Source organism: Lagenorhynchus albirostris, chromosome X, assembly GCF_949774975.1.
Source record: "Lagenorhynchus albirostris chromosome X, mLagAlb1.1, whole genome shotgun sequence".
Taxonomy (NCBI): domain Eukaryota; kingdom Metazoa; phylum Chordata; class Mammalia; order Artiodactyla; family Delphinidae; genus Lagenorhynchus; species Lagenorhynchus albirostris.
In genome coordinates, this window is record NC_083116.1 from 119,894,225 (window position 1) to 119,921,297 (window position 27,073).

The 27,073-nt window shown below is 44.6% G+C and overlaps 1 protein-coding gene across 1 annotated transcript in view; it reads left to right on the forward strand.

Moving 5' to 3' along the window:
• Positions 1-27,073, forward strand: part of PIR (pirin) — a 103,568-nt gene that overhangs the window by 31,729 nt on the left and 44,766 nt on the right. Inside the window, 2 exon segments of the mRNA XM_060138157.1 lie at positions 8,331-8,414; positions 10,325-10,531. Of these exon segments, the coding sequence (XP_059994140.1) occupies positions 8,331-8,414; positions 10,325-10,531 (291 nt within the window).

The following is a 27,073-nucleotide window of genomic DNA, read 5'->3' on the forward strand; positions in this document are numbered from 1 at the left end:
TCACGGGGCTGCCTGGCCCTCCATCAACCTCTTCTCCACTTCACCTGGGAATCCCGAGGCCTGTTTTCAGCTTTGTATACAATAGCAAGGACCCTTTCTTTGCCAGAGGTGCCAGGTTGCCTGAAGCCCTCGCAGTTGGCAGCGCTGGCTCCTCTTGCAGCTCCCATCAGCCGTCTCCTCCAAGGCAGGTGCTGTGCTCACAACACCTGTGTTACTGCCAAGATGGCGCCAGCATCTGTGGGACATTGTGGGAGAGTGAAAATAGTTTTATTCTCAGAGACAGAAAATGTTAAGTCCTTTCTCTGCTACTATTAATGGTGTAAACTTAATCACACTAAGCCACAGTGTTTTCATCAGTATCGTGTAGGTGATAATGTATTCCCAGGATCATATGCTTTTTAAGTGCTGAAATGCTATGCAAATACAAGATGCTGCCCTTCCTTCCTTCCTTCCTTCCATCCATCCATCCATCTTCAGTGTCAGCTATATGTTCTAGCCTTCAGGGAGGTTGCATTTTCTTAGGGAAGACAGATAATAAATGAATAACCAAATAATTATATAATATAGTGCCCTTCATGAAAAAGCTAGGAAGAAGAAACAGAGTCGGAGGATTGAGAATAGATTGACCAGTTAGATGACCTGGTTGGGGGTGGCCTCTCTTAGGCAGTGACATTTTTTTTTTTTGATGTGGATCATTTTTAAAGTCTTTGTTGAATTTGTTACAGTATTGCTTCTGTTTTCTGTTTTGGTTTTTTGGCCGTGAGGCATGTGGGATCTTAGCTCCCCGACCAGGGATCGAATGCACACCCCCTGCATTGGAAGGCTAAGTCTTAACCACTGGAGTGCAAGGGAAGTCTCTAGGCAGTGATATTTGAGCAGAGGCCTGAATGAAGTAAGGACGCAAACCATGAGAATATTGGGGGAAATCATTCCAGGAAGCCTCAGTGAGGACCAGAGGGAGGACCCATGAACAGGATCTCTGCTCGAGGAATGTGGCAAACGTGCTGATTCTAGAACTTACTGAACACTTGTTATGTGCTTTGCACACATCACCTGGGTTATCCCTCACCATGCTCGGTGAGCTCATTGCCTAGGTCCCTGTTGTAAGTGAAGAAACTGAGCCTCCGAGAAGTTAAGGCCTTCACCCCACATCTCACACCTGGCAAGTAAGTGGCAAAGCCCAGGTTCCCACCCAGGCTCCAGTGCCCGAGTGGCTCCCGAGGCAGGGCTTCACCAGCAGGGGGCGTCTCCAGGGGTTGTGGCAGAGCGTTAAAAGGTTTGGGTTTGCCCCTTGGCTGAATACCTAAACCATGTTGCTTCTCTTTTCCTCTTTTGTGCAAACGACCTTCTGGCGCTTGTGAAGGTGTTTTTGTGGGGTCGTGATTGGATGAGCCAACTTGGGGGCGGGGTGTGAATTTCTAGGTTTCTCAGTGATTGCTCAAGAAATTAAGACATTTTTGTAAAATAAGTCGGGTCCTGGATTGTATGGATTCAAACATGCTGTTTCTGTCCTTGAAGACCAGTTAGCCGCTTCGATTACGCAAGATGTTCCCTGCCGGCCTCTCTCATCAGCCATGACCTCAACCCGTGTTTTTGTTTTGTTTTTCTCTTTTTCCTACTCAGCTACCAATAGAGAAAAGGGCACCATTTTAGGGCAAATGGAAATTAAAAGAAAACAGAGTTTAATCTATAATATAACCTTTTTCTTTTAAAGAGTGTGTTTTGCATCTGTAACAGGGAATGAGGTCATGACACTCTTCTTCCTAAATACCAACCAGAAACAACAAACTCTGTTCAGTGCTGTAGTTCTTCAGGATTCATTTATAGCTCCTTGAGGTACACCTTCTCTAAACTTCATATTGCAGGTAATGCTTTACTTTCATTACTGTTGTGGGTTTGTGTCTTTCTCTTTCCAAATACAAACAAACACAGAAACAAATAAGAACTGACAAGGAAGCACAAATATTTCGTAAAGACCCGTGGAAAGTTTAGGACCAGGAAAGGATGCAGCAGGACCAGGAAGCACGGCAAGTCCTTTAAGAAAACACCTGTTTCAAATTACAGATTTCTTACTTAATTAGACACATGCAAGTCTCCAGTTTAAACATAACACTCCCAATCCTCTCAACCACCCACGGCAGTTCTCCAGGTGTTTGCGATTATGTAATGGCCTAAAAAATCATCTGGATCATGTCAGTTCTCAAAGTACTGCCTGAGGTTTGTTTGTTTTTTAATCCTCTGCAGCCCTTAATTTATCCTTAAGGTCTCAGTGTAACATTTACAGCACTTAGCAAAAATAAATAAATAAATAAAAGATAGTAAATAACATTTCCTGGGTTTCTGATTTTTCTTTCCCCAAAGGCGAAAAGCGTGTTTTTTGCTTTAAGTAGTAAAAGGTTGGCATTACAGACTCAGTAAAGCGTCCTTGGCCAGACTTCTCTAATTCAGATTTTATTTAGGATAGGGGAGATGCTGTTTACTTGTGTACTGCCAGAGAAAAGAGCACATCCACACGGCAAAGGTAGGGGAAAAAGGCAGCAGTAATGGTCTCGTCAGTCTTTTAGAAACAGTGTTGGAACTGCTCCCTAAAATAAAATTTGCAAAAAAAAAAAAAACCCTCTTTTGATATCCATGTAAATTTTCATCTTTAAGTGACTCATGTTCCCGACAATTTACTTTTGCAAGTTGCCTGACATAGTTTTAGATGATTAACAACTTGAAAGTCCCTAGGCTTGGATAATTGAAAGATCTTGGGGGAGGGAAAGAACATGATTTGAAAGAGACTCCTTTGAGAAGCCAAAGGGGAGCTTCAGCCCAAACAGAAAGAAATTTGCCTTTATTATGCAGTTATTTTAATTAAAAGTACATGAATAACAGGAAAAGGAAAGCAATTCTAGACACTGCTCAGTGTAGTTTGGCTGGTTGTATGAAGTTTGGAAGCTTTTTATTTGTCCTCTGAAATTCTTAAGCTCTGTATGGAGTCCTAAGTGCTTAATTCTTATTTTGGCATGAGTGCCCTCTATAAGAATTCCAGATATTTCCCATCTAGCAGCATATTAAAGGCAGAGGTACCTATGTGGTCCTCACAGGTAATAGGGAGTTATTCTGATTCTTAGTGTTTTGCCTTATGTCTCATTGCCTTCCTTCCAGCCCCAGTTTACGCACACAGGGAACCAATATTCGCCAGCATTTGTGCACAATGAAGCATATCACTTACTTTCATTCACTGATTAGTGGCAACATCTTTTTATTTTCCCCAAATAAAAAAAGTTTCCATTGTAAAAAAGTAAACTACTCATTGCAGAAAACGTAGACCAGCAGAAGAGAAAGCAGATAATAAAACGTACTTGCATTTCCACCCTTTGGAGATGACCTTTGTTCACATTTTGACATGTGTCCACCCAGGCACTTACACGCGTAGACAGCATGACGGGCTACAGTTTTATTTGAATGAACCCATTTAAATGCATCGTTGCCTTTGACCCTTTAAATACAATTGCTGCTCTGTAGCCTGCTTTTTTGATTAAATAATATTTCATTTTTCTGTATCAGTGAATAGAGATCTGTATCACTTTTTAACAGGTGCATAATAATATCCTCTTGTATGGCTGTACCATTATTTAGCTAAGTGTACCCTATTAACCCATCGTCCAGATTGTTCCTGTCTTTTTGCCATCATAATAAACATTGCTGAGAGAGATTTGTGCAGACATTTTGGATTTTTGTTGTCTCCTTACATTTAAATCTTCTAAGTGTATTTTTAAAATCCTTAATCCATTTGGAACACGTTTCTGCATGTAGTGGGGGCTTACTCTCTTTTCTCTGAGAAATAAAATACTTCCTGCCATATCTGTAAACAAAGGATGTCACAATCCTCAGGGATTGCAGCCACCGCCTTGGTGAGCTGGAGAGCCCTGAGGGAACTCAGGGATGAAAGAATACCTGCCATCTAGCAGCCGTCAGACTGCACCCACTCCCCACGGTGAGCCCTGAGGAGACTCAGGATGTGAAAACACAGGATCCTGGCCCCAGATAGCTGAGGTGCATATCAAAGGAATGGTTTCAGTGAGCCCAGACTCCTGCATCTTCCCATACGTAGAAAAGCCCTAAATTCCTTAACGTGAGATATCTGGTTTTCTTTAATTAACAGTAATCTTTCGACCTACAGACTACCTGCCCTTTGCTGCAAAACCCCTATATATCCTGCCTCCCCCTGGCCGCCTCGGAGCAGTTTCTCAGGTTTACTTGAGATGCTGCCTCTCGGGCTTGTGGTCCTTAGTATGCCCGCCGAATACAATATAGCTCTCAACTTTTAGGTTGTGAACATTCTTTTAGTCATATCTCATTTGGTCAGTCACTTGTTCCAATACCGTTTATTGGAAAAGGCATCCTTGCCCCACTGATTTGAAATTGCTGTCATTATATGTTAATTTCCCCTACAAATGGATCTCCTTTGTTCCCGTGCCAATGTTGCACTGTTGCCATTATGATAGCAAGTTTCCAGGAGGGGGTTTTAGACTTAAAATCTAGTCAGGGTTTTCCAGAGAAACAGAACCAATTGGATATATAGAGATTATGTAAGAGGAGATTTATTATAGGAATTGGCTCGTGTGATTAAGGAAGGTGGGGAAATGTCACAGTCTACTGTCTACCAGCTGGTGAACCAGGAAAGGTGGCGGTATAATTCAGACCAAGGCCCAGAATCGGAAGGCTGAGAATCGGGAGCTTTGATGTCTGAGGGCAGGAGAAGATTGTCGTCCCAGCTGAAGAAGACAGAGCAACGGCTCATCCTTTCTCCACCTTTGTGTTCTATTCGAGCCCTCAACAGATTGGATCGTGCCCCACCCACACTGGCGATGCTGGATCCTCTTTCCTCAGTCTGCTGATGCAAATACTAATCTCATCCAGAAACACCTTCACAGACACACCCAGAAATGTTTTACCAGCTATCTGGGCATCCCTTAGCCCAGCCAAGTTGATACATAAAGTTAACCACAGTCTAGACCCTCCAGTGTCTGTAGCCATCTGCCTGTCACTTGCTGGGATAAAGGTTGCTACCAAGGCCATTCTGTACACAGTATACCTCGGTGACATTGTTCTGTAGGATGACACACGAAGAGTCCTCGTGTCAGCCAGCTCGACTTGCGCTGGAGTAAGTGCTCTACAAATACTTGGTTTCAAGATCCAGCACTCAATAAAATAAAATAAAAATAAAATAAAATTTGCTCCAGAAGAGGTGGGTTTTTTATAAGGCTGTAGTATAAGATTTCAAGAGCATGACAGTACCAGGTCTTAAGTTGCCCTGAGGTGGGAATATGAAGAGGCAGAATAAACGATGGCCTGCTTTCCTAGCCTGAATTCCGAACCAGTTGAGATGAAAGAGTAAGAAAGATAGCAGACAAAAATAGACCTTTATTTCCAATAAAGCTGATACTGTCGAATGTGGCTTATATCTGCAGGCAGCTGGGCTTCTGAATACAGCACCTGAAACTGAGGCAGACTCCATTCAGACCTCACTGGCTGTGCTGGAGCCCTGCAGGCCACTGCCATGGGGGCTGGCCCTTCTCACAGAGGCAAAGAGCGGAGGAGGACCCTGACCTGTGGCAGGCTGATTCCCAAAGAGGAAAAGGAGAAGCAGGGTTCAGCTATGCGAGCGCAGCTGCTTCTTTCAAGTCCACCAATCAGATCAAGCTGTTTCCTTCCCACTATGGAGGGGTGGATGAGATACAGCAAGAGTTGAGGAGTGTTAATGTTAATGGAGTACCCTCCATGGGGAGGGAGATATCACCAAGGGCAGCGGAGGTTTTCCCTAACACTGTGTGGAAGGTCCTGCCCTGCTGATGGAGCAGGGGTCACACTGATATAGGACACCAAGGTCATGGCTGAATCTAGTGTTAGTGCAATCTTGGTTTTATTTTGTGGCCCCTTCTTGTCTCTAGGCTTATGTCTTGCCATTCGTGCTCCTTGCGTGAGTCATGATCTCCCTCACTTCTTGGTCTTCACACGTGCCTGAAACACACTCCTGGCCCACCTTCACTGCCATCTTTTTTTGTCTGGCTTACTCCCTTCCCTCCTTAGGACTCACTTCCTCCGAGAAGCTTTATCTGGCTCCCAAGTGTGAGCTAAATCCTTCCTGTGCTCCTCACACGACCGTGTACTTACCCAGCAGGACCCTTACTCCGTATTTTATTCCCAGTTACTCTGTTCTGCATGAGAATATGAGCTTCATGAAAACAATTATTGATATTTTCTGTGTCGTTTCCATTGGAAGACCTCAATGACTATTTGTTCAATGAATTCATAAATCTTTATTATTTAAAAAGTATTCTGTTGTAAGTTTTACATCTATGAATTGATAATCTTTTGGCTAGTTCCTAAATACACAAATGTATAGGAAAATGATCAGAAACCCATTGCCACTTACAGGTTATGAAACAACTTTTTGAATTTTCATATTAAAAAAGTTAGATCTACTTTTTATGCCTTAGGATACAGCAAAAACAGACTGCAAAAACAATCTGGCCTAGACATATATAATGCGTTCTTGTATGGAGGAGGAAATAATCTTATTTGTGTAAAACAGTAGTATCTGATATATATGCTGAAACCTTCATAGATATTTTCTCTTCTCTTATTACCTCTTGGGTGTATTTTTTTTTGTTTTTCTTTCCTGTTGAAATATAATATTTCTACTCTTTCTTTTTTGTGGTTTTAGAGATTTGTGATTTGTTCCTTAAAAAGTATTATTTACTCTTTTTAAGTAGTGACTTAAATTGCTATATTTGGTGGAATGGGTCTTTGAGCAAAAATTAGATCTGGCTTACATAATTACAAGAGATATTGGGATTTTAATTGCAGACTGCATTTTCTGGTTTGCTCGTTTAATAATGGTTAAAGAGAGTTTTGAAGTACAGTTTCCAAGGTTAAAACGGATAAACACATTAAGCTTTAAAGAAAGCATTTGGATAGCTAGAATGTGAAAACGTCATCCAATGATGCAAACGATCGGAGTTGTCACCCGTAAGCCTGAGGCGGGGAGCCACGCGTGGTTCGCCAGTAAACATGGTTTTGCAGACACCTTTCAGAGCTGTTGTGGCTGATTGGTATTTCTTGTTGGCATTACAGATGAATTTCATAAGTGTGTACAAAATGAGCAAAATGGAAAGTCGAATCTAAATAGAGGGGTACAGAGAGGACCCCAGCACCAACGTACGAACGGCGTCTTAAGCTTTCGGTGTTAAGTCTTACATTTCAAATGTTACCATGTCCCTGGGGTAGTTTAAAACGCTAAGTAGTTGGGTGTCTTTTTCGTTTTTGTTAGTTAGGATAATCACAGTCGTTTTTAAAGTGAGAATTGTAGAGCTGCTTGACTTTTCCGTTTAGTGAAATCATGAAATAAGAAGGGCTCGATTTTCTAGTGCTGTTTAGAATCGGTGAAATTTCGTTCTGCCAAGAGGTACTGTGATTGCAGACGCTCCCAGGAGGGTTTTGCTCCCTGCACAGAATGCCTCCCATAGATGGCTGCTGGTACGCAGATTTATTTACCAAGATCAGTGTCGTCAAATAGAACTTTCTTTGAAGATGGAAATGCGTTGTAATCTGCGCTGTCCACTGTGGTGGCCACTAGGCACATGGGGCCGTTGAACCTGCGAAATTTTTTATTTTGTTTAATTATTTTAAACGTAGCCACTTGTGGCTAGTGGCTACTGTGACGGACAACACAGAATGTCAACACGGACGGACAATGCTTTTAGATTTAGTACGGTCTTGCCTCTGGAAAAGTTGACTTTAATTTCTATGAATTCATCTGATACATCTCGCCAGCATTTATTGAGCGCCTCAGGAGTGCGTGTGCCTGGTGTTGGAAAGACATACGTCCTTTGGATTTCTCCTATCAGCCTGTGAAGGAAGGTGTGGAGGCCTGAGATCTGTCGTCCCACACACCTGGGTGAACGTGGCCTTGGTAACAAGGCTCCTGCTGTTTCAACAGGAGCTGCCTCTCTTTCACCCTGGGCTCTGGGACCCACCGTGGCAGGGCCTCATCCCGGCGGGCTGAGGGTATGAGTGGCGGTCCCTCTCACCCAGCTGGGAGCTCTGCTTGCTCAGGGCTGCATCTGCCCGGAGGAAGGGGCTCCCACTTGAAATTCTCTCAAAGATGTTGCTCAGGCTAGCGTGGCCCTGTCACTGAGGTTCATCCCCTCAGCTCGCTCAACCATCGTAGTTGCTCCTGACACTTTGGTCAACACATTTTCAGTGGAAAACGTGAACAACTCTTCACAGCCCTCCAACACCTACTTTTTCTTCTGTTTTTTTTCTTTTTTTCCCCAAAGGTACCTTACCTCCTGGAAGGGGGCAGCGTGGCCCATGAAGACTTCTGTGGACACACTGGCCAGTTGGACCCAGGAGACCTGCAGGTATGGCCGAGATGAGGAATGGCTGATGGTTTCATAGTCTTTGGGTGAGGCTGCTCCGTCCCACCCACTTCTGGTAGCTTCCCGCGTCCCCTGCTCTGTCTGTTACACCTTGGACTTGTCCCTTTCTATGGCTTCTTGCACTCCGCCTGAAAACCTGCACAGGTCCCTTGTATTCCTCTCTCATGCTTCCCTGGGCCCTCACAATCAGTTTTTAGCTCCCACGTAGGGCTTTTCCTGATGTTTCTGAAAAAAGTACTCACAAGTCACTGTCTCGGCTTCCTTCTCTTCCGTCCCATCCTCCAGTCACTGAAATCAGGGTTGGCCTCTCAGCACTGCCCCCCCAAACCTTTTCTGAAGCTGTTCAGGTCACGGTCACTCATGATGTCCCAGTTGCTGCCACATTCACTGCGCCAGTTTCCGGCCTCATCTTTCTAGATCTCTCTGCTGCCTTTGAGACAATTTTCTATTTATCTTCCAGTCCATCTGCAGGGGTAGGTGTTGTGACTTAAAGAGCATGACCCAAACCCGGCCACCATCCTAGTCCTGTCTGAGACGTGTTACCATTAAAATCCCCAGGAAGTGCTTGGTTCATCTTTGCCAGTTCTTGTAAGTGTGGACTCTGTACAGGTAGTTTCTGGGATCATTTACATATTTTGGGGGATGACATCTGCAAATATTTGAATCGTGGTGTTTCAGTGAACAGGAGATTGAGAGACAGAAAAGCAAAAGGGCAAAGAGTCGTGCCCAAAAGTCAACAGTAACCTGTCCCCGGAGCAGAGTGTAAAGCGTAGCTTCGACTGCTTGTGACCCCGGAAGTGGATTCTTCCGCCCTCCACGCATCAATTCTAACGTGCCTCGGCATGGTTCCCAGTGGGATTGAGCCCCAGGTGCCCACAGGTGTAACCTGCTCGTTAACCCCCCTTTGTGGCTTTCTCCCTTGCCTGGCTCACCTTCCTGCTCTTCCCTACTTGTGCTTTCTGTGCCACTTGCCAGATATACTCCCTGCACTCGAGCCTTTGTCTCAGCATCTTCTGTGGGAGAACCCAAGCTGAGACGGGCAAGAAACCTACCTATTGTGTTCTATCCCTTTATCCTCAGATCCCGAGGTTGGCATCTGGGGCTGGCCCCTCATGTGCTCTTAGTAAAGAAATAAATGAACGCTTGAAAAGTCTGCAGAAGAGCGGAGGCAGTAACTTCCTCCAAGTGGTGAGGGCTCCGTTCCCCGTGTTGAAGTCAGCTGCCTATGGTGTGGTGGGTCCCGTGGGCCTCCATGGGTACCAGTAGGCCCACCTCGTGTCCTCCAGCTGCTGCGAATACCGGCTGTTGATGGCTCTCAGCTGCATCCCACTCTGGGCGCTGCCCTCTGTCCCGGGAACCGCCTCTCCCAAGGTTGTGCTCGCTACTGCAGGGTGGCCCACAGTCAAGGGTTTGCTGATGTGGGGATAGAAAAGCCTCAATTTGGGACAATTCTGAAGTTTCATCTGACTCCAGAGCTCCCTGTTGGCTCGGCTAAGGCCTCCGTTGTACAATAACTGCATTGGTGATTGGCTTCTCCCCCTGCCCAGTCCTGCTTTCTTCACTTGTTAAGATGCGTCTCCGGAGAGCGCTTCTCAGTTTACTCTCTGCCCGCAACTCCCCATCTAGGGGCGCAATCTAAGACTCAGGGATGTCAAAGAGGGGGTTCTTCCATTTGTGTGAATTCCAGAGCTGATGATTTGATCGCACACGCGGAAGCATGGGACATGTTTGGAAAACTGGAAAGGGCCGCAGCAGTCGTCTCTGTCGTTTTGTTATTCCTCGGAAAGCAGACTTGTAAGGTGCCTGACTTAGTTACCAGGTGGTAATCATCCCACCTGTGGACTCATTAGAGGCCGGGTCGCACTTCCTTCTTGTCGGTCTGGTGTTTGCAGTGGATGACCGCGGGCCGGGGCATCGTGCACGCCGAGATGCCTTGCTCGGAGGAGCCAGTCCACGGCCTACAGCTGTGGGTTAACTTGAGGAGCCCACAGAAGATGGTGGAGCCTCGGTACCAGGAACTGAAAAGCAGCGAAATCCCTAAACCCAGTAAGGAGGCCGTGACCGTTGCTGTCATTTCTGGAGAAGCCCTGGGAGTCAAGGTAAGCCGCGCTGTGGTGTGTTTGTGAAAGCTGAGGTATGCGGCGACACGAGGCTGGCCCGCTCTGGGTCGACAACTCTCACCGGGTTTGTCACGGTTCAAGTCCCAGGGGATGGACTTGCTTCAAAGGTGTCAGAATAAATGCAACCTAAGGGAACCCAGAATTTATTTTGCCACGTGCAAACCTTTAGAGTTAGGAAAATTACAGGAAAGCAAGCCCATGTAAAGAATTTGGTAAAAAAGCAGTTTTCAAGATTCATCTTAATATGTGTGCAGATTGAGCCTGTTTCCTTTTGTTTATCGTGCAGTTTTAGAGTGCCTCGTTTAAGAAACAAAAACCAGAACTGACTCCACTCCCCGAAGATTGATTTAATTATTTATGCTCAACTTAGTAAGGACAGCACACTACGACATCATAGAGAGGTTTTTAAAAAAATTAACTTGAACATGTATTTAATCCATACACGCCACGCCCTGTACATTCTTCTTAACTGAGACTTTATAATATTTCGGTTCCAGGTCCCACCTTTTAATCAAATGAGATCAATTTTGGCTAAACTTTGTGAAGAGATTTTGGTAGGAAAAGGGTATGGCCAGTACTGTGTTAATTGCGCACCAGAACTGCTTGCCTGGAGCCCAGGCTTCTGGTGGTGAGCTCGGTAATGTGGTCTCTTAGGCGGAAATGATCAAAAGGGATGGGAAGGGGGGATCTGGGAGGGCCCCTCCCACCTCCAGTTCCACACGTGCTACCTGTTGTCTGTTACCTGTTGTTGAGTGGTATCAATATATTGGGAACCACTTTGCCATTCTCTTCGTGCAAAGAGCACTTAAAACTATTTTAAATACTAATTTATGTAAATTTAGATTTTGTTTATATGCACCCACAGGGATGATGGCCAGGCAGTGGGATGCATTCATGGTTAAGAGGTTGGTCATGATTACTGGTTAGGACTTCACTGGTTTTTGTATTTCCTGCACCGTAACCCGCAGTTCTTTTCCTGTACTGTGCCTAGGAGTATGTGTTATTTTGCTTTGCTTCCAGTGCAAACAGAAGTGATTGAAGAAAAAAAATATCAAAATTCACTCCCTAATAAGCATATATAGCTGACTGCTATCTACGCCCTGGCAGGCCTCCACGTTACTTTGCAGTTGGAAACGTCACCCTTCATTGTTTCCGTGACCCATTCGTGTTTTGCCAAGCATTGGGCAGTGCGCTTTTCAACTGTGCGTCTAGTTTCCTTCTCTTCAGCTTCACAGGGGAGAATACAGGTCCTGTGAGGTCTTTCAGGTATAAGGCAGAGGACCTCACCTTGTGTAGAGTCAGGCAGGGAGGGTCTAAGGAGAGCTGAATTGGTGCAGAGGAGAGGCGGCTCACTGTGTTGCCCTTGGCGTTTTTCATTCTGTGTTTTCAGGACTCTAGGGACGGGTCTTCTTGGGATACTGAGGCAGATGGTAAAGGTCAAGAGATTTCCTTCTCTCCACTTCAACCAAAGCCCAAGGCTTTACCCAGTCACATGTATTGGTATTGTCTTTAAGATTTCACTTACAAAAAGAGTTATCTGCAGCTAAAAAGAGAAATTAGACCACTGATTTAATGCATAATCAAAGCCAGCAATATCATGAATCCTTAACATTTAGAACTGCTTCTCATTTATAGAAAATACAGTGCAGTTTTAATGTCAGAGCTGGTACCAGTTACAGGCAGGAGGACATTTTAAAGCACTTCCAAGCAGCAGACCACGTGCTCTTGCAATCCCAACTAAGAATTAGAAACCAGAGGTTAATAATGTTTTAACTTAGTGAAATAATGTCTTAGTAGCTGCCAGCCTCTCTCTTTTTGTCAACTGAAACCTCTGAAGTGAATTACATTCTCCTAAATAACTGATCAGTCTTTATTTTTTAAAATTAATTAATTAATAAATTATATTTACTTTTTGCTGCATTGGGTCTTCGCTGCTGCACGCAGGCTTTTTTCTAGTTGTGGTGAGCGGGGGCTACTCTTCGTTGCGGTGCGCAGGCTTCTCATTGCGGTGGCTTCTCTTGTTGCGGAGCTCGGGCTCTAGGTGGGCAGGCTTCAGTAGTTGTGGCACGCGGGCTCAGAAGTTGTGGTTCACAGGCTGTAGAGCCCAGGCTCAGTAGTCGTGGCGCGCAGGCCCAGTTGCTCCGCGGCATGCGGGATCTTCCCGGACCAGGACTCAAACCCGTGTCTCCTGCACTGGCAGGCGGATTCTTAACCACTGCGCCACCAGGGAAGCCCGATCAGTCTTTATTATGAGAGCATTTGAATAAGGGACTCTTGGAAGCCTGGGCAGCATTAATTTGGGCTCTGAGAGGCCATGTGGTGCTGTGGTTACCAGTGTGGACTCTGGAGACAGCTGGCCTGGATTAGAATCACCACCATGAACTAGCTGTGTGGCTTAGGGCAGACCATTGAACCTCTCTGTCCTTCGTTGTCCTCATGTGTAAAATAAGGTTGCTGTGAGGATTAAGTGATTTTTTTTTTTTTTACACTTTAAGTTGTCAAAACAGCATCAGACGTGTTGTAAGCACCACACGAACGGTAGCTGTTATTATTATTTTGATTACTTTGTGTTAACTTGGGCAGGAGCTGGGCTGAGATTTATGTTTGTGGTCTATGCTAAAGGGACTTGCTGGGATTTGGGAAAGGCAATTAACCTGCTCTGAAGAAAAGACACCAGTGTGAGTCATTGTCCACACGGGGGGCTCTTGACCATTTCTTTCTGGGTGTCATAAGAAACGTAGTTTTGCACATCTGAAGCCTTAATGTCTGCTCACACAGGAATGATTGGATTGTAAAAAGTCTAGATCTACCATAAAAACGAACTGAAGATTGTATTGCATCAGGAAGGTAGTTTTAAGTTAAATCACGAGGTGAGGCTGAGAATATACCTTTCAAGAGATTGATGTGTTTATAACCAATAGAGAGTCACCAACAGCTCCCCTCCCAGCACCTTAAATAGCTAGAAGATGGAATTAGTGACCATTCCAGCGCTTCTCCGATTTTAATATTCACATGGATCACTTGGGGCTCTTGTTAAAATGCAGACTCCGATCCAGCAGGTCTGGGTGAGGCCTGAGGGTCTCCATTTCTAACCGGCTCCCAGGTGATGATGTTGCTGTGGTCTGGGGACCACAGTTTGTAATATGTGTAATGTTCCTGGAATTCAAGACATGGGAGTTCACTTATCAGGAGGGACAGTTTGATTAGGTACCTATAGAAGATGTTAAGGTCCAATTCTGTGGCTTTTGGCAAATCTTCAACCTTTATGTAGTGAGGGGGTTTTTGTGCAGAACGCTATAAGCTTTTGCATGCAGCACGACTGACCTTTGATATTCCCAAAGCTAGATGTGTCCCTGTTCCCCAGGTTATATGTGTCTGGGCATTTCTTTAGCCCTTGGGAAGCCACAGCCAACTGTGAGCAAGATTCTGCCAGGACAGCACAGTGTAAAGTGAAGGCTGAAAGGGGGAAAAGATAAAAATGGGATACTTTGAATAGTTTCTGTCACTTCTGGAAGGTCAAAAATCACATGTTTATTTCATGAGAGTGTGAAATTCTCCAAACCCCATTCCATCCTTATCAGGCAGCCGATCAGGAATATTTATTGCCAGTTCTCTCTGCAACATGATTCTTTTCCCAACAAACGCCTCTTCTTGCCTCCTGCTGTTTTAAATTACATTATGTCAGAAGCAAACCTTAAGGAGGCCTCAGCCCCACCGGGGTCAGAAAAAGGCTACCTTGAGCCAGACTGCTGAGTTCAAGGCCAGCTCCACCACTGACTGCCTTTAGAGAAGTCATGTAAGCTTGCTGGGCCTCAGTTTTCTCATCTGTAAAATGGAGATAATTATAATGACCCAGAGGGTCATTGGGAGGATTAACTTGGTTAATATGGGTAAAGAACTTAGAACAATCCCTGGCGTCGAGGAAGCCCTCTATAAGTGGTTGCTACTTTTACTTTTTTTAAAAATTATTTTATTTATTTTATCTTTGGCTGCATTGGGTCTTCGTTGCTGCACGCGGGCTTTCTCTGGTTTTGGTGAGCGGGGGCTACTCTTCGTTGTGGTCCACGGGCTTCTCATTGCGGTGGCTTCTCTTGTTGTGGAGCATGGGCTCTAGGCACACCGTCTTCAGTAGTTGTAGCACATTGGCTCAGTAGTTGTGGCACATGGGCTCAGTAGTTGTGGCCTCAGGCTCTGGAGCACAGGCTCAGTAGTTGTGGTGCACGGGCTTAGTTGCTCCGTGGCATGTGGGATCTTCCCAGACCAGGGCTCGAACCCGTGTCCCCTGCATTGGCAGGCAGATTCTTAACCACTGCACCACCAGGGAAGTCCTACTTTTACTTCTTTGCAGAAGCTTTGTGCAGTGTTCATGTGTCCCACAGTCATAACAAGAAGAAGCTTCCTTCTGATGAGCAGACTGTATATTCATGTATTGGATAACCAAAATTTAAAAAGTTCAGTTTCCAAAAGAGTTTGCCAAGCGTGTCATATAATTTGCTCAGATCTTGTTTACCACTGTGCCCCCAGCACCTGAAACAGTGGCTGATACATACAGGGCAATCAGTAAATATTTGCTGGGTGGATAAGTGAAATCGTTAAAATGTAAACGAATGCTGGAATAAGAAAGTAGGGTGAAGTAATAAGATCGACAATATAGGGATTAAGAATGACTGCAGTAAGCTTCATACAAGCTAACTAAAAAGTTGAGAGAACAATGGAATTAGCTAATTTCCGTTTTCAAATGAAATAAACTATAAGGGATTCGGAAGCAGGGAAATAAAAACCAGATTGATTTTTTTCTTTAAATATGAATACTAGGCTGTTTTTCAAGACCCACATTGTTCCTTGCAGGTTTCTTAAATTCAAGCAGTGACACCAACCACTGAGCAGAGGTTTGGAGGTTCGTGCTTCCCTTTGGGGGTCCACAGACAGGTGTCTCCTTGTCTTTGGTAGCGTCTTTCCTGTGGGTTTCAGGGCGTGGCTTGATCTGCAGTAGCGAACATACTGGCTTTCAGTGCGTCCCTGTGGGCCGTCCCCCTTCTTGGCCCCGATTTAGCTCCAGCAGGCATTGGGAGACCTCGTGTGCCTTGCACCAAAACCCAACGTGCCCACTAATCAGCCTGTGTTGGTTGTGGGCTAGCATGTGATTCGGAGAACTGGGGGTGTCTCCAGGCTGTGGCAGGTCGTTGGTACCCACACACGCCTTTTCTTACGCCAGAACTAGAGAAACAGCTGCCTGTACCACATTTCGCAGCTTTTGTTTTTATCCGGGAAACTCCAAGGGCCAAATGTCATTTGAAACACTTTATCATCAATATAGAATTTTGTCAGTATCCCCCTACCTTAATTTGATTAAAAAAATATGTAGTTTATGTGGCTTTTGAGGAAATGCTCTTACAGCACGTCCAAACGGCAGTGGGTTTTTGGCAGTAACACTGGACAGTAAACTTAGAACATTTTTACATTGTACCCATTTTGCTCTTTCAGGGGCAGTCTGAATTTTTTTAAATTGGATCTGGCAATGTGAACTGGACCTTGCCGACTTTACAGTTGGCTCCAGGTTCTCCGCTCCCCCGCTCCCCCCGCCATTTCCCTGGCCTTTCTGAGCTGGCTTCTGTTCACTTGGGGATGTGGGGAAAGCTGACCCCCTCCCACAGGAGGCCTCTCTTTCCTTCCCAAGCCCAGAAGAACAACTTCTCAAGGTAGCATTTAAAAAACAATAAATCTTGAAAGCAGGTAGCACAGACACTTGTTTTTCCTTTGAAGTATTCCAGCAGGTTCGTGAGTCTAGCTTGAAAAAGAATCATGGCTAGTCTCCCAGTGGCAGAGGTTGCGAGTGGAGCCGTGGGTTTCTGACGAAGGGAGCTCGGGTAACAGGCTTCAGCTGGCCCCGAGAGCAAGCAGAGGGAAAACAGCACCTGCTCAGAAAGGACTCCTCTCTTGCAAAGGCCTCTCTGTTCATTGTTTCTATTTATAAATCGGAGCGCTCTGTGATAGATTTTAAAACTGGATATTTAAAAAAACATTCCCTTTGGGATGGAGGGGGATAAGGATGGACCTGGGACTTCTCTCACTATGTCTTCTTATTTTTAATTTTGAAAGATGTAAATGTTTACGTATTTAAAACCAGAAAAGGAAAAAAAAACCCAAAGCTTAAAATGAAAACCGAACGGAAACAAATGAAGAACCGAAAAATTTGTGTAAAGATCTCAGCATCATAACCATACAGAGAAAATATTTATTTTAAGGGCTTTTAAACATAGTTCTCTGACTGTACAGTTTGAGTGGGATATATTCTACAGGCAAAAACATAAAATTTTAAACTTCATCTTGTGTTTGTATTGTTAATGTTGGCACTACAATTTTAAAACAGTTTTGTACATATTACGAAATAAAACAAATGAGTAAGTTTGTTAACATTTTTAGGAATCAAGATTTTTCAGTGTCAGAAAAATAGGTACAAATATAAAAGAGCCTAAAAAAATACTGGAGTATTCAGTGTTATATTAAATACTAAATTTTGTTTTGTTTTGTTTTTTTGTTTTTTGGTTTTTTACGGTACGCGGGCCTCTCACTGTTGTGGCCTCTCCCGTTGCGGAGCAAGGCTCCGTACGCGCAGGCTCAGCGGCCATCATGGCTCACGGGCCCAGCCGCTCCGCGGCATGTGGGATCTTCCCGGACCGGGGCATGAACCCGTGTCCCCTGCATCGGTAGGCAGACTCTCAACCACTGCGCCACCAGGGAAGCCCCTAAATATTTTTTTAATGGATGGCCATTGTCTCTAAGAGGCAGTTTCTGGAAACCTAATATAATTTGATCATTTTAGGAATTCAAGATTTTTAATGATGCAATTTTATCTTTCTTTGTGACAACAATGTCATTTTCCACTGGGTTTTATTTCCATTGATTTTTCTTTTATGGTCCATGTTTAATTAAATGCTATGAGGAATGCTTTTAAAAAGTCCCTCCTGAGAAATTCACAATCACCCAAACGAATTCACGCTGAATTTCCCTTTTCAGATTTTAAATAAATGTATTTTAATGGGTGGGTGTGGGGCGAGAGGCAGGGAAATATCACACAAGGCAGAGAGCCTCCTGGTCTTCCTCTGACACAGGGCAAGAGGGAAACAGAGCAGTTGGAGGAAAGGTTATTGTCAGGTGCGAAGTCCTGTAGAAATGTGGAGCCGAGGAATTCACCATCTGCATCTCCTTGCTAGTCATCACCAAGGCCCAGCCCAGTCCCCTCTCTTTAGTGAAGCCTTCTCAGCTGCCCTAGATCCACAAAGCCATCCTGTCTTCACCATCCATGAGATCTTTGGACTGACAATTATCATTTGCTTCACGCGTCCCATTTCTCTACAAGCTCTTTTCATTCAGTCATTAGATACTTGCTGTGGGTACAGTGTGCAGAGCCCTAGAGATACGATGTGAATAAAATACAGCCTCTGTCCTCAGATAAGGTCACAGTCTAGCCGGGGGCGGGGAGAAACGGGCCAACGTTAGAAGTATCATGTGATACAAGAAATGCTAAAACAGCGGTTGTGTAAAACTTCCGTGGTGGTCCGGAGGATGGAGAAGTAATTTTCCTTGTGTGGATGGAGGTAGGAAAGGAAACAAAGAAAAGAGATGGGGACAGGGGTCATGTGTTGTAATGGCTTATACAAAGGCTTGGCTAGTAGGGGTGCAGTGGCCGTTTGGGGATCATGATGGGGGGCTGCGTAGGCAAGCAGAAGCAACCAGATGCTGGTGGGGTTGTGACAGCGTGAAAGGAGATGATGCAGAGTACTGGGGAGGAGGGAGACCCAAGGCCAAGTTTGCCTACTCTTGGATTTTACCTAAGGCTGACCTTGGTTGTATATAAATTCCTGCATCCCTCTCTCTCCCAGGGCTTTTCAGTAGCATAGTTTGAGGGTAAGGTCAGGTGGGGTGCTGTGTGCAGCCCTGTCTCATCTCGAATTTCACAAAGCAGTTCATTCTATAGGACCCGCCCCATCACAGGCTGGGTAGCCCGAGCAAATGATCAGCCTCGTTGCACAGACAAGTGCAAATCTTGGTTCTGATTGAGTGTGAGACCAGGCACAGTTAGGTCTGTTAGTGTCGTTCACTAAGTAGGAAGACACCAAAGAGCTTGTCCTTGTCCTTGTCCTGAGTTGGCAGCCGTAGTTGCACTTCATCTGCAGTTAGGAATGTTCAAATAAACAGTGGTCGGGATCTGCTCACATCAGCTCTACAGAAGGCTGCTCTTGCCCAGGGCAGCCTGCTCACCCCAGAAATACCATTCCTGGTGCGCACGAAGGGCGCCAGATGTTCTTATGCCTTCAAGATGTCCCTGCCGACCCAGTCACCTAGGAGGAACATTCCAGTGGTGTCAACGAGCCCTCGTCTGCCAGTAAATGAAGATTGGATAAGTGCACTTTTAAATCAGAAGTTACATCCTGAGTCATTCATACATCGTTGGCCGTTACTAATCAGGGTTACAAATGAGCAGCAGATTTAGACTAAGAGCATAATGAAAGCTATAAAAAGCAAGGTATCACCTTCAGTAAAGGTGAGCGGACACTTTACATATCATTATAATCACTTCTGTGACTGTCAAGGCTTGTCCTTTTAGGATATAAGAAGCCTTTCCCCAGGAACACATAACAGATTTGTTTTCTAACCACAGTGAGAAAACACAGGACAGCTTCAGAGGCTCTTGCCTGTTGCATTAAACACTGAGCTCCTGTGGCTATAGACGAAGTGGATATTGGTATTTTAAAAACTGGCAACGGCACATAAAGAGCTACACTGTTGAGAGCTACGAACACCATACTTTATTTTGCCCGAAGCACAAATCTTGGGATCATGTGGCTTTTGAACAGTTTGACCAAACTCACACTAAAATGTGATGAGTAAATTTGGTGTCAGGTAGAATTCTGATTACTTGAAGCTTCAGTAAGAATTGTCCTGTGGTCAGGTATAGGTACTCCAAGAGAGATAAGCATTAAAAGTTTTCCACTCTAATGGGCTCTAAATCATGGATGGGGATGACTTTGTAAAGAAGGGGCATGTTGTGGTGTTCCGACCGCAGGGAGTCCTTTTCACCATGTGTTGCAGGCCACGGGCCGTTGAGTGTATACCCTTAGTAAAACGAGATGAGGACGTGGTCAGAGCCAGCCGTTGCTGGAAGGACTCCCGCACTGGCCATTGGGGAACTGGGAGGATTTTCCAGGAAGGTATTTATGCCACTGTAGTTCAGTTGAGCTCAGCAGATGTGTACTGAGGGATACCTATGTGCAAGACTCTGTGAAGATGTAAGGGAAAAAGGAAAAAAATCAGAGAGCTGGAAGTGCACCATCGGAGGAACAGACACATCCACTGGTAACACGAGTATGCTCTGCTGAGTCACTGGGCTAGTAAACACGGCGGGATTAGGGGAGGGCAGAACAGATGGGGGGCTCAGCCCAGTCTGGAAGCGTCAGGAGAAGCAGGCCTGAATCTAGGAGCAAACTGGCCTGGCAAAGGGTGGAGTGAGTCTAGACAGTGTGAAGGAGACAGCATGAGTGAAAGCGATTCTGTTCGTAGGTGTCAGAGTTGTCCAGTGGAATAACTCAGTACTTTTAGGAGGCCTTCAAAACGTATGTCCATTGTTTTAAGCATGAAAATTGTTCATCATCTTTACCGTGTAAAACTTTTGTGGTAATTTGGTAATTTCTCTCTCGCTCGCTTTTTTTAACTTGTCAATTTCATTCTCTTGTGTCTTCAAGAAAATCATGAATATACTGATGATGTTTCTCCTGGTGTTATTGCTCTGCTGCCTCCTCTGCCTTTTCTCGCCCTCTCTGCATGACCCAAACCAAAACAGTGCAAAATTCCAAAGGTACAGCTCTCACGTCACTGTCTGAAGGGGTCACCCACGTGGAGACTAGAGTGGTTCCATTTGGAACGCAACATGGGGTGATTAAACACCAGGTTCATTGACGAATAAAATAATGATAATTTGCCTCTTTTTCATGAAACCTGAAGCCCCTCATGAAGGCCCCCTTGCTCTCTTTGCTTCCACGTAGATGATCATTTTTAACATTATGGAAGGAAACCATGATGGCCCCAAATTTTCTTTTCCTGGTCCAACTATAAATAGCAATTCCTTTTAAAGGCAACCATTTTGAAACTCAGAACAGGGCCCTTTCCCACCACCTTCAGACACCTGCCTGGCTCAGTTTTTCTCACCTTTCTAGGCTCTAAGTTCCCATCATCATATCTCTAAGAAGAGAGTAAGGTTCTGATCTAAAACTCGTTGCCTTTATAAACCAAGTCAAAAGAAATTATAATTAAAAATTATATTCTAAATGAAATTCCAGAGTGTCCTCACCCAATTTAAATTCTGCTTTGCTTGGGTAGAATATGGATTTTCTTTTCCTTTGTAAGTGCAGTAGGCTGGGCTGCCTCCGCTGGACTGGTTGTGGCTCCATCAGGACTGCCAAACTGGAATTCATTCCACCCCAGTTCTCATTTGTCTCACTTAAAAAATATCCCCAAAGATAATAGGACACACATTTACTGCAATACCAGCCCTGGTTCCATGAGATTTTGTTGCACAAGCAAACCTCTGAGCCCTAGAGCAGTTACATCTGCAGGAAATCGATGTACGCGGTGAGGCCAGAACATTAACGTAGTTGGGAGAACAAAGCATGTACCCATAGTTCTCCATCCTCTGAGGTGAGACGTTTGTGCCTTCTTGAAATTTAGATGCTTGTATTGGTGGCAACTCCAGACACCAGGTCTTTAGAATATCTTCCACCCAACTGTTGAAGGCTAAGAAGAATATGAAGAGGTATTCTTCTGACCAATACACAGAGAAATGTGAATTCTAATAAACTACCACTTGATACCTTTTAAGTTGACAAAAATCAGGAAGGTGGGTATTATCAAGTGCTGGGAAGGACAGGAGGAGATAGAAACTTCCTGCGTGGCCAGTGAGTGTAACTGTATTCCTTGTGGAGAGCAAGCCGGCATTGCTTAGTGAAGCTAGCGCTGCATATAGGGTATGCCCCAGCCATTCCACTCATAGATATTTACTCCAGCAAAGCTTCACCAAGTAGACCTATGATGGTGGTCATGAGATGATGTAGGTGGCGACCACTTAGGGAAAAGATAAGTATAATTTGGAGGTTACGTATTATGGAATACGGTACAGCTGCTAGAAGGAATGGATTGTTTACTTGCAGCTGTTTTATTAGATCTCAGGAAATAATGTGAAATAAATAAGAACAAGAAAGCAGTTCTGCACACAATACCACTTTATTTTTTAAGGCCACCTGTCTTTCTAAATCAACATACAGAGGGTAGGTTGGAAGAATGTTCATTAGGTATGCTTGACTGAGAGCCAGTGGGGGAATGGGATTGAGGCAGAGGATGATGGAGAAAAAATACAAAATGAGGGGCTTTCATGGGTGTCTGTGACCACGTGCCATAGACCGTGGTGTATGACCACTTCATTCCCATGTACCCACGGCAGGTGTGTGTGTGTGTGTGTGTGTGTGTGTGTGAGAGAGAGAGAGAGAGAGCGAGAGAGATTGATTGATTTGTGTCCAGCAGCAGCTTTTAGGTTTTTTAGTGTAGGTGATCTCCTGTGTGGGTGATTTAAAGGATTCTAGGATGCCCTCACCCACGCCAAAAAAATTTCGGTTACATTATCTAAACTGTACCATTAGAAAGTCAATCCTACTTCTGGGAAGATGGCGGAAGAGTAAGACGTGGAGATCACCTTCCTCCCCACAGATACACCAGAAATACATCTACACGTGGAACAACTCCTACAGAGCACCTACTGAACGCTGGCAGAAGACCTCAGACCTCCCAAAAGGCAAGAACCCCCCCCCACGTACCTGGTTAGGGCAGAAGAAAAAAATAGAGACAAAAGGATAGGGACGGGTCCTGCACCAGCGGGAGGGAGCTGTGAAGGAGGAAAAGTGTCCACACACTAGGAAGCCCCTTCGCGGGCAGAGACTGCGGGTGGCGGAGTGGGGGAGCTTCGGAGCCGCGGAGGAGAGCACAGCAACAGGGGTGCGGAGGGAAAAGCGGAGAGATTACAGTGCAGAGGATCAGGGCCGACCGGCACTCACCAGCCACCAGCCGAGAGGCTTGTCTGCTCACCCGCTGGGGCGGGCGGGGCTGGGAGCTGAGGCTCCGGCTCCAGTCGGAGCACCGGGAGAGGACTGGGGTTGGCGGCGTGAACACATCCTGCAGGGCGTTAGTGCGCCGCGGCTAGCCGGGAGGGAGTCCGGGGAAAAGTCTGGGCCTGCCGAAGAGGCAAGAGACTTTTTCTCCCCTCTTTATTTCCTGGTGCGCGAGGAGAGGGGATTAAGAACGCTGTTTAAAGGAGCTCCAGAGACGGGCGCGAGCCGCGGCTAAAAGCGTGCACCCCAGAGACAGACATGAGACGCTGAGGCCGCTGCTGCCGCCACCAAGAAGCCTGTGTGCGAGCACAGGTCACTATCCACACCCCCCTTCCGGGGAGCCTGTGCAGCCCGCCACTGCCAGGGTCCTGGGATCCGGGGACAACTCCCCCGGGAGAACGCACGGCGCGCCTCAGGCTGGCAACGTCATGCCGGGCCTCTGCCGCAGCAGGCCCGCCCCGCACTCCGTGACCCTCCCTACACCCCCCCCCCCCCCGCCCCCGGCCTGAGTGAGCCAGAGCCTCCGAATCAGCGGCTCCTTTAACCCCGTCCTGTCTGAGCAAAGAACAGACGCCCTCCGGCGACCTACACGCACAGGCGGGGCCAAATCCAAAGCTGAGCCGCTGGGAGCTGTGAGAACAAAGAAGAGAAAGGGAAATCTCTCCCAGCAGCCTCAGAAGCAGCGGATTAAAGCTCCACAATCAACTTGATGTACCCTGCATCTGTGGAATACATGAATAGACAACGAATCATCCCAAATTAAGGAGCCGTGTGGATGAAAGTCTCTTGGTGCTGCAGCCAGGAGTTAGTGCTGTGCCTCTGAGGTGGGAGAGCCAACTTCAGGACACTGGTCCACAAGAGGCCTCCCAGCTGCACATAATATCAAACGGCGAAAATCTCCCAGAGATCTCCATCTCAACACCAGCACCCAGCTTCACTCAACGACCAGCAAGCTACAGTGCTGGACATCCTATGCCAAACAACTAGCAAGACAGGAACACAACCCCACCCATTAGCAGAGAGGCTGCCCAAAATCATAATAAGTCTACAGACACCCCAAAACACACCACCAGACGTGGACCTGCCCACCAGAAAGACAAGATCCAGCCTCATCCACCAGAACACAGGCACTAGTACCCTCCACCAGGAAGCCTACACAACCCACTGAAACAGCCTTAGCCACTGGGGACAGACAGCAAACACAACAGGAACTATGAACCTTCAGCCTGCAAAAAGGAGACCCCAAACACAGTAAGATAAGCAAAATGAAAAGACAGGAAAACACACAGCAGATGAAGGAGCAAGATAAAAACCCACCAGACCTAACAAATGAAGAGGAAATAGGCAGTCTACCTGAAAAAGAATTCAGAATAATGATAGTAAAGATGATCCAAAATCTTGGAAATAGAATAGACAAAATGCAAGAAACAGTTAACAAGGACCTAGAAGAACTAAAGATGAAACAAACAATGATGAACAACACAATAAAAGAAATGAAAAATACTCTAGATGGGATCAATAGCAGAATAACTGAGGCAGAAGAACGGATAAGCGACCTGGAAGATAAAATAGTGGAAATAACTACTGCAGAGCAGAATAAAGAAAAAAGAATGAAAAGAACTGAGGATAGTCTCAGAGACCTCTGGGACAACATTAAACGCACCAACATTCGAATGATAGGGGTTCCAGAAGAAGAAGAGAAAAAGAAAGGGACTGAGAAAATATTTGAAGAGATTACAGTTGAAAACTTCCCTAACATGGGAAAGGAAATAGTTAATCAAGTCCAGGAAGCACAGAGAGTCCCACACAGGATAAATCCAAGGAAAAATACACCAAGACACATATTAATCAAACTGTCAAAAATTAAATACAAAGAAAGCATATCAAAAGCAGCAAGGGAAAAACAACAAATAACACACAAGGGAATCCCCATAAGGTTAACAGCTAATCTTTCAGCAAAAACTCTGCAAGCCAGAAGGGAGTGGCAGGACATATTGAAAGTGTTGAAGGAGAAAAACCTGCAACCAAGATTACTCTACCCAGCAAGGATCTCATTCAGATTTGATGGAGAAATTAAAACCTTTACAGACAAGCAAAAGCTGAGAGAGTTCAGCACCACCAAACCAGCTCTACAACAACTACTAAAGGAACTTCTCTAGGCAAGAAACACAAAAGAAGGAAAAGACCTACAATAACGAACCCAAAACAATTAAGAAAATGGGAATGGGAACATACATATCGATAATTACCTTAAATGTAAATGGACTAAATGCCTTCACCAAAAGACACAGATTGGCTGAATGGATACAAAAACAAGACGCATATATTTGCTGTCTACAAGAGACCCACTTCAGACCTAGAGACACATACAGACTGAAAGTAAGGGGATGGAAAAAGGTATTTCATGCAAATGGAAACCAAAAGAAAGCTGGAGTAGCTATTCTCATATCAGACAAAATAGACTTTAAAATAAGGACTATTAGAAGAGACAAAGAAGGACACTACATAATGATCAAGGGATCAATCCAAGAAGAAGATATGACAATTGTAAATATTTATGCACCCAACATAGGAGCACCTCAATACATAAGGCAAATACTAACAGCCATAAAAGGGGAAATTGACAGTAACACATTCATAGTAGGGGACTTTAACACCCCACTTTCACCAATGGACAGATCATCCAAAATGAAAATAAATAAGGAAACACAAGCTTTAAATGATACATTAAACAAGATGGACTTAAGTGATATTTATAGGACATTCCATCCAAAAACAACAGAATACACATTTTTCTCAAGTGCTCATGGAACATTCTCCAGGATAGATCATAACTTGGGTCACAAATCAAGCCTTGGTAAATTTAAGAAAATTGAAATTGTATCAGGTATCTTTTCCGACCACAACACTATGAGACTAGATATCAATTACAGGAAAAGATCTGTAAAAAATACAAACACGTGGAGGCTAAACAATACACTACTTAATAACGAAGTGATCACTGAAGAAATCAAAGAGGAAATCAAAAAATACCTAGGAACAAATGACAATGGAGACACGACGACTCAAAATCTATGGGATACAGCAAAAGCAGTTCTAAGAAGGAAGTTTATAGCAATACAATCCTACCTTAAGAAACAGGAAACATCTCGGATAAACAACCTAATCTTGCACCTAAAGCAATTAGAGAAAGAAGAACAAAAAAACCCCAAAGTTAGTGGAAGGAAAGAAATCATAAAAATCAGATCAGAAATAAATGGAAAAGAAATGAAGGAAACGATAGCAAAGATCAATAAAACTAAAAGCTGGTTCTTTGAAAGGATAAAGAAAATTGATAAACCATTAGCCAGACTCATCAAGAAAAAAAGGGAGAAGACTCAAATCAATAGAATTCGAAATGAAAAAGGAGAAGTAACAACTGACACTGCAGAAATACAAAAGATCATGAGAGATTACTACAAGCAACTCTATGCCAATAAAATGGACAACCTGGAAGAAATGGACAAATTCTTAGAAAGGCACAACCTGCCAAGACTGAATCAGGAAGAAATAGAAAATATGAACAGACCAATCACAAGCACTGAAATTGAAACTGTGATTAAAAATCTTCCAACAAGCATAAGCCCAGGACCAGATGGCTTCACAGGCGAATTCTATCAAACATTTAGAGAAGAGCTATCACCTATCCTTCTCAAACTCTTCCAAAATATAGCAGAGGGAGGAACACTCCCCAACTCATTCTACGAGGCCACCATCACCCTGATACCAAAACCAGACAAGGATGTCATAAAGAAACAAAACTACAGGCCAATATCACTGATGAACATGGATGCAAAAATCCTCAACAAAATACTAGCAAACAGAATCCAACAGCACATTAAACGGATCATACACCATGATCAAGTGGGGTTTATTCCAGGAATGCAAGGATTCTTCAATATACGCAAATCAATCAACGTGATAAACCATATTAACAAATTGAAGGAGAAAAACCATATGATCATCTCAACAGATGCAGAGAAAGCTTTTGACAAAATTTAACACCCATTTATGATAAAAACCCTGCAGAAAGTAGGCATAGAGGGAACTTTCCTCAACATAATAAAGGCCATATATGACAAACCCACAGCCAACATCGTCCTCAATGGTGAAAAACTGAAAGCATTTCCACTAAGATCAGGAACAAGACAAGGTTGCCCACTCTCACCACTCTTATTCAATATAGTTTTGGAAGTTTTAGCCACAGCAATCAGAGAAGAAAAGGAAATAAAAGGAATCCAAATCGAAAAAGAAGAAGTAAAGCTGTCACTGTTTGCAGATGACATGATACTATACATAGAGAATCCTAAAGATGCTACCAGAAAAC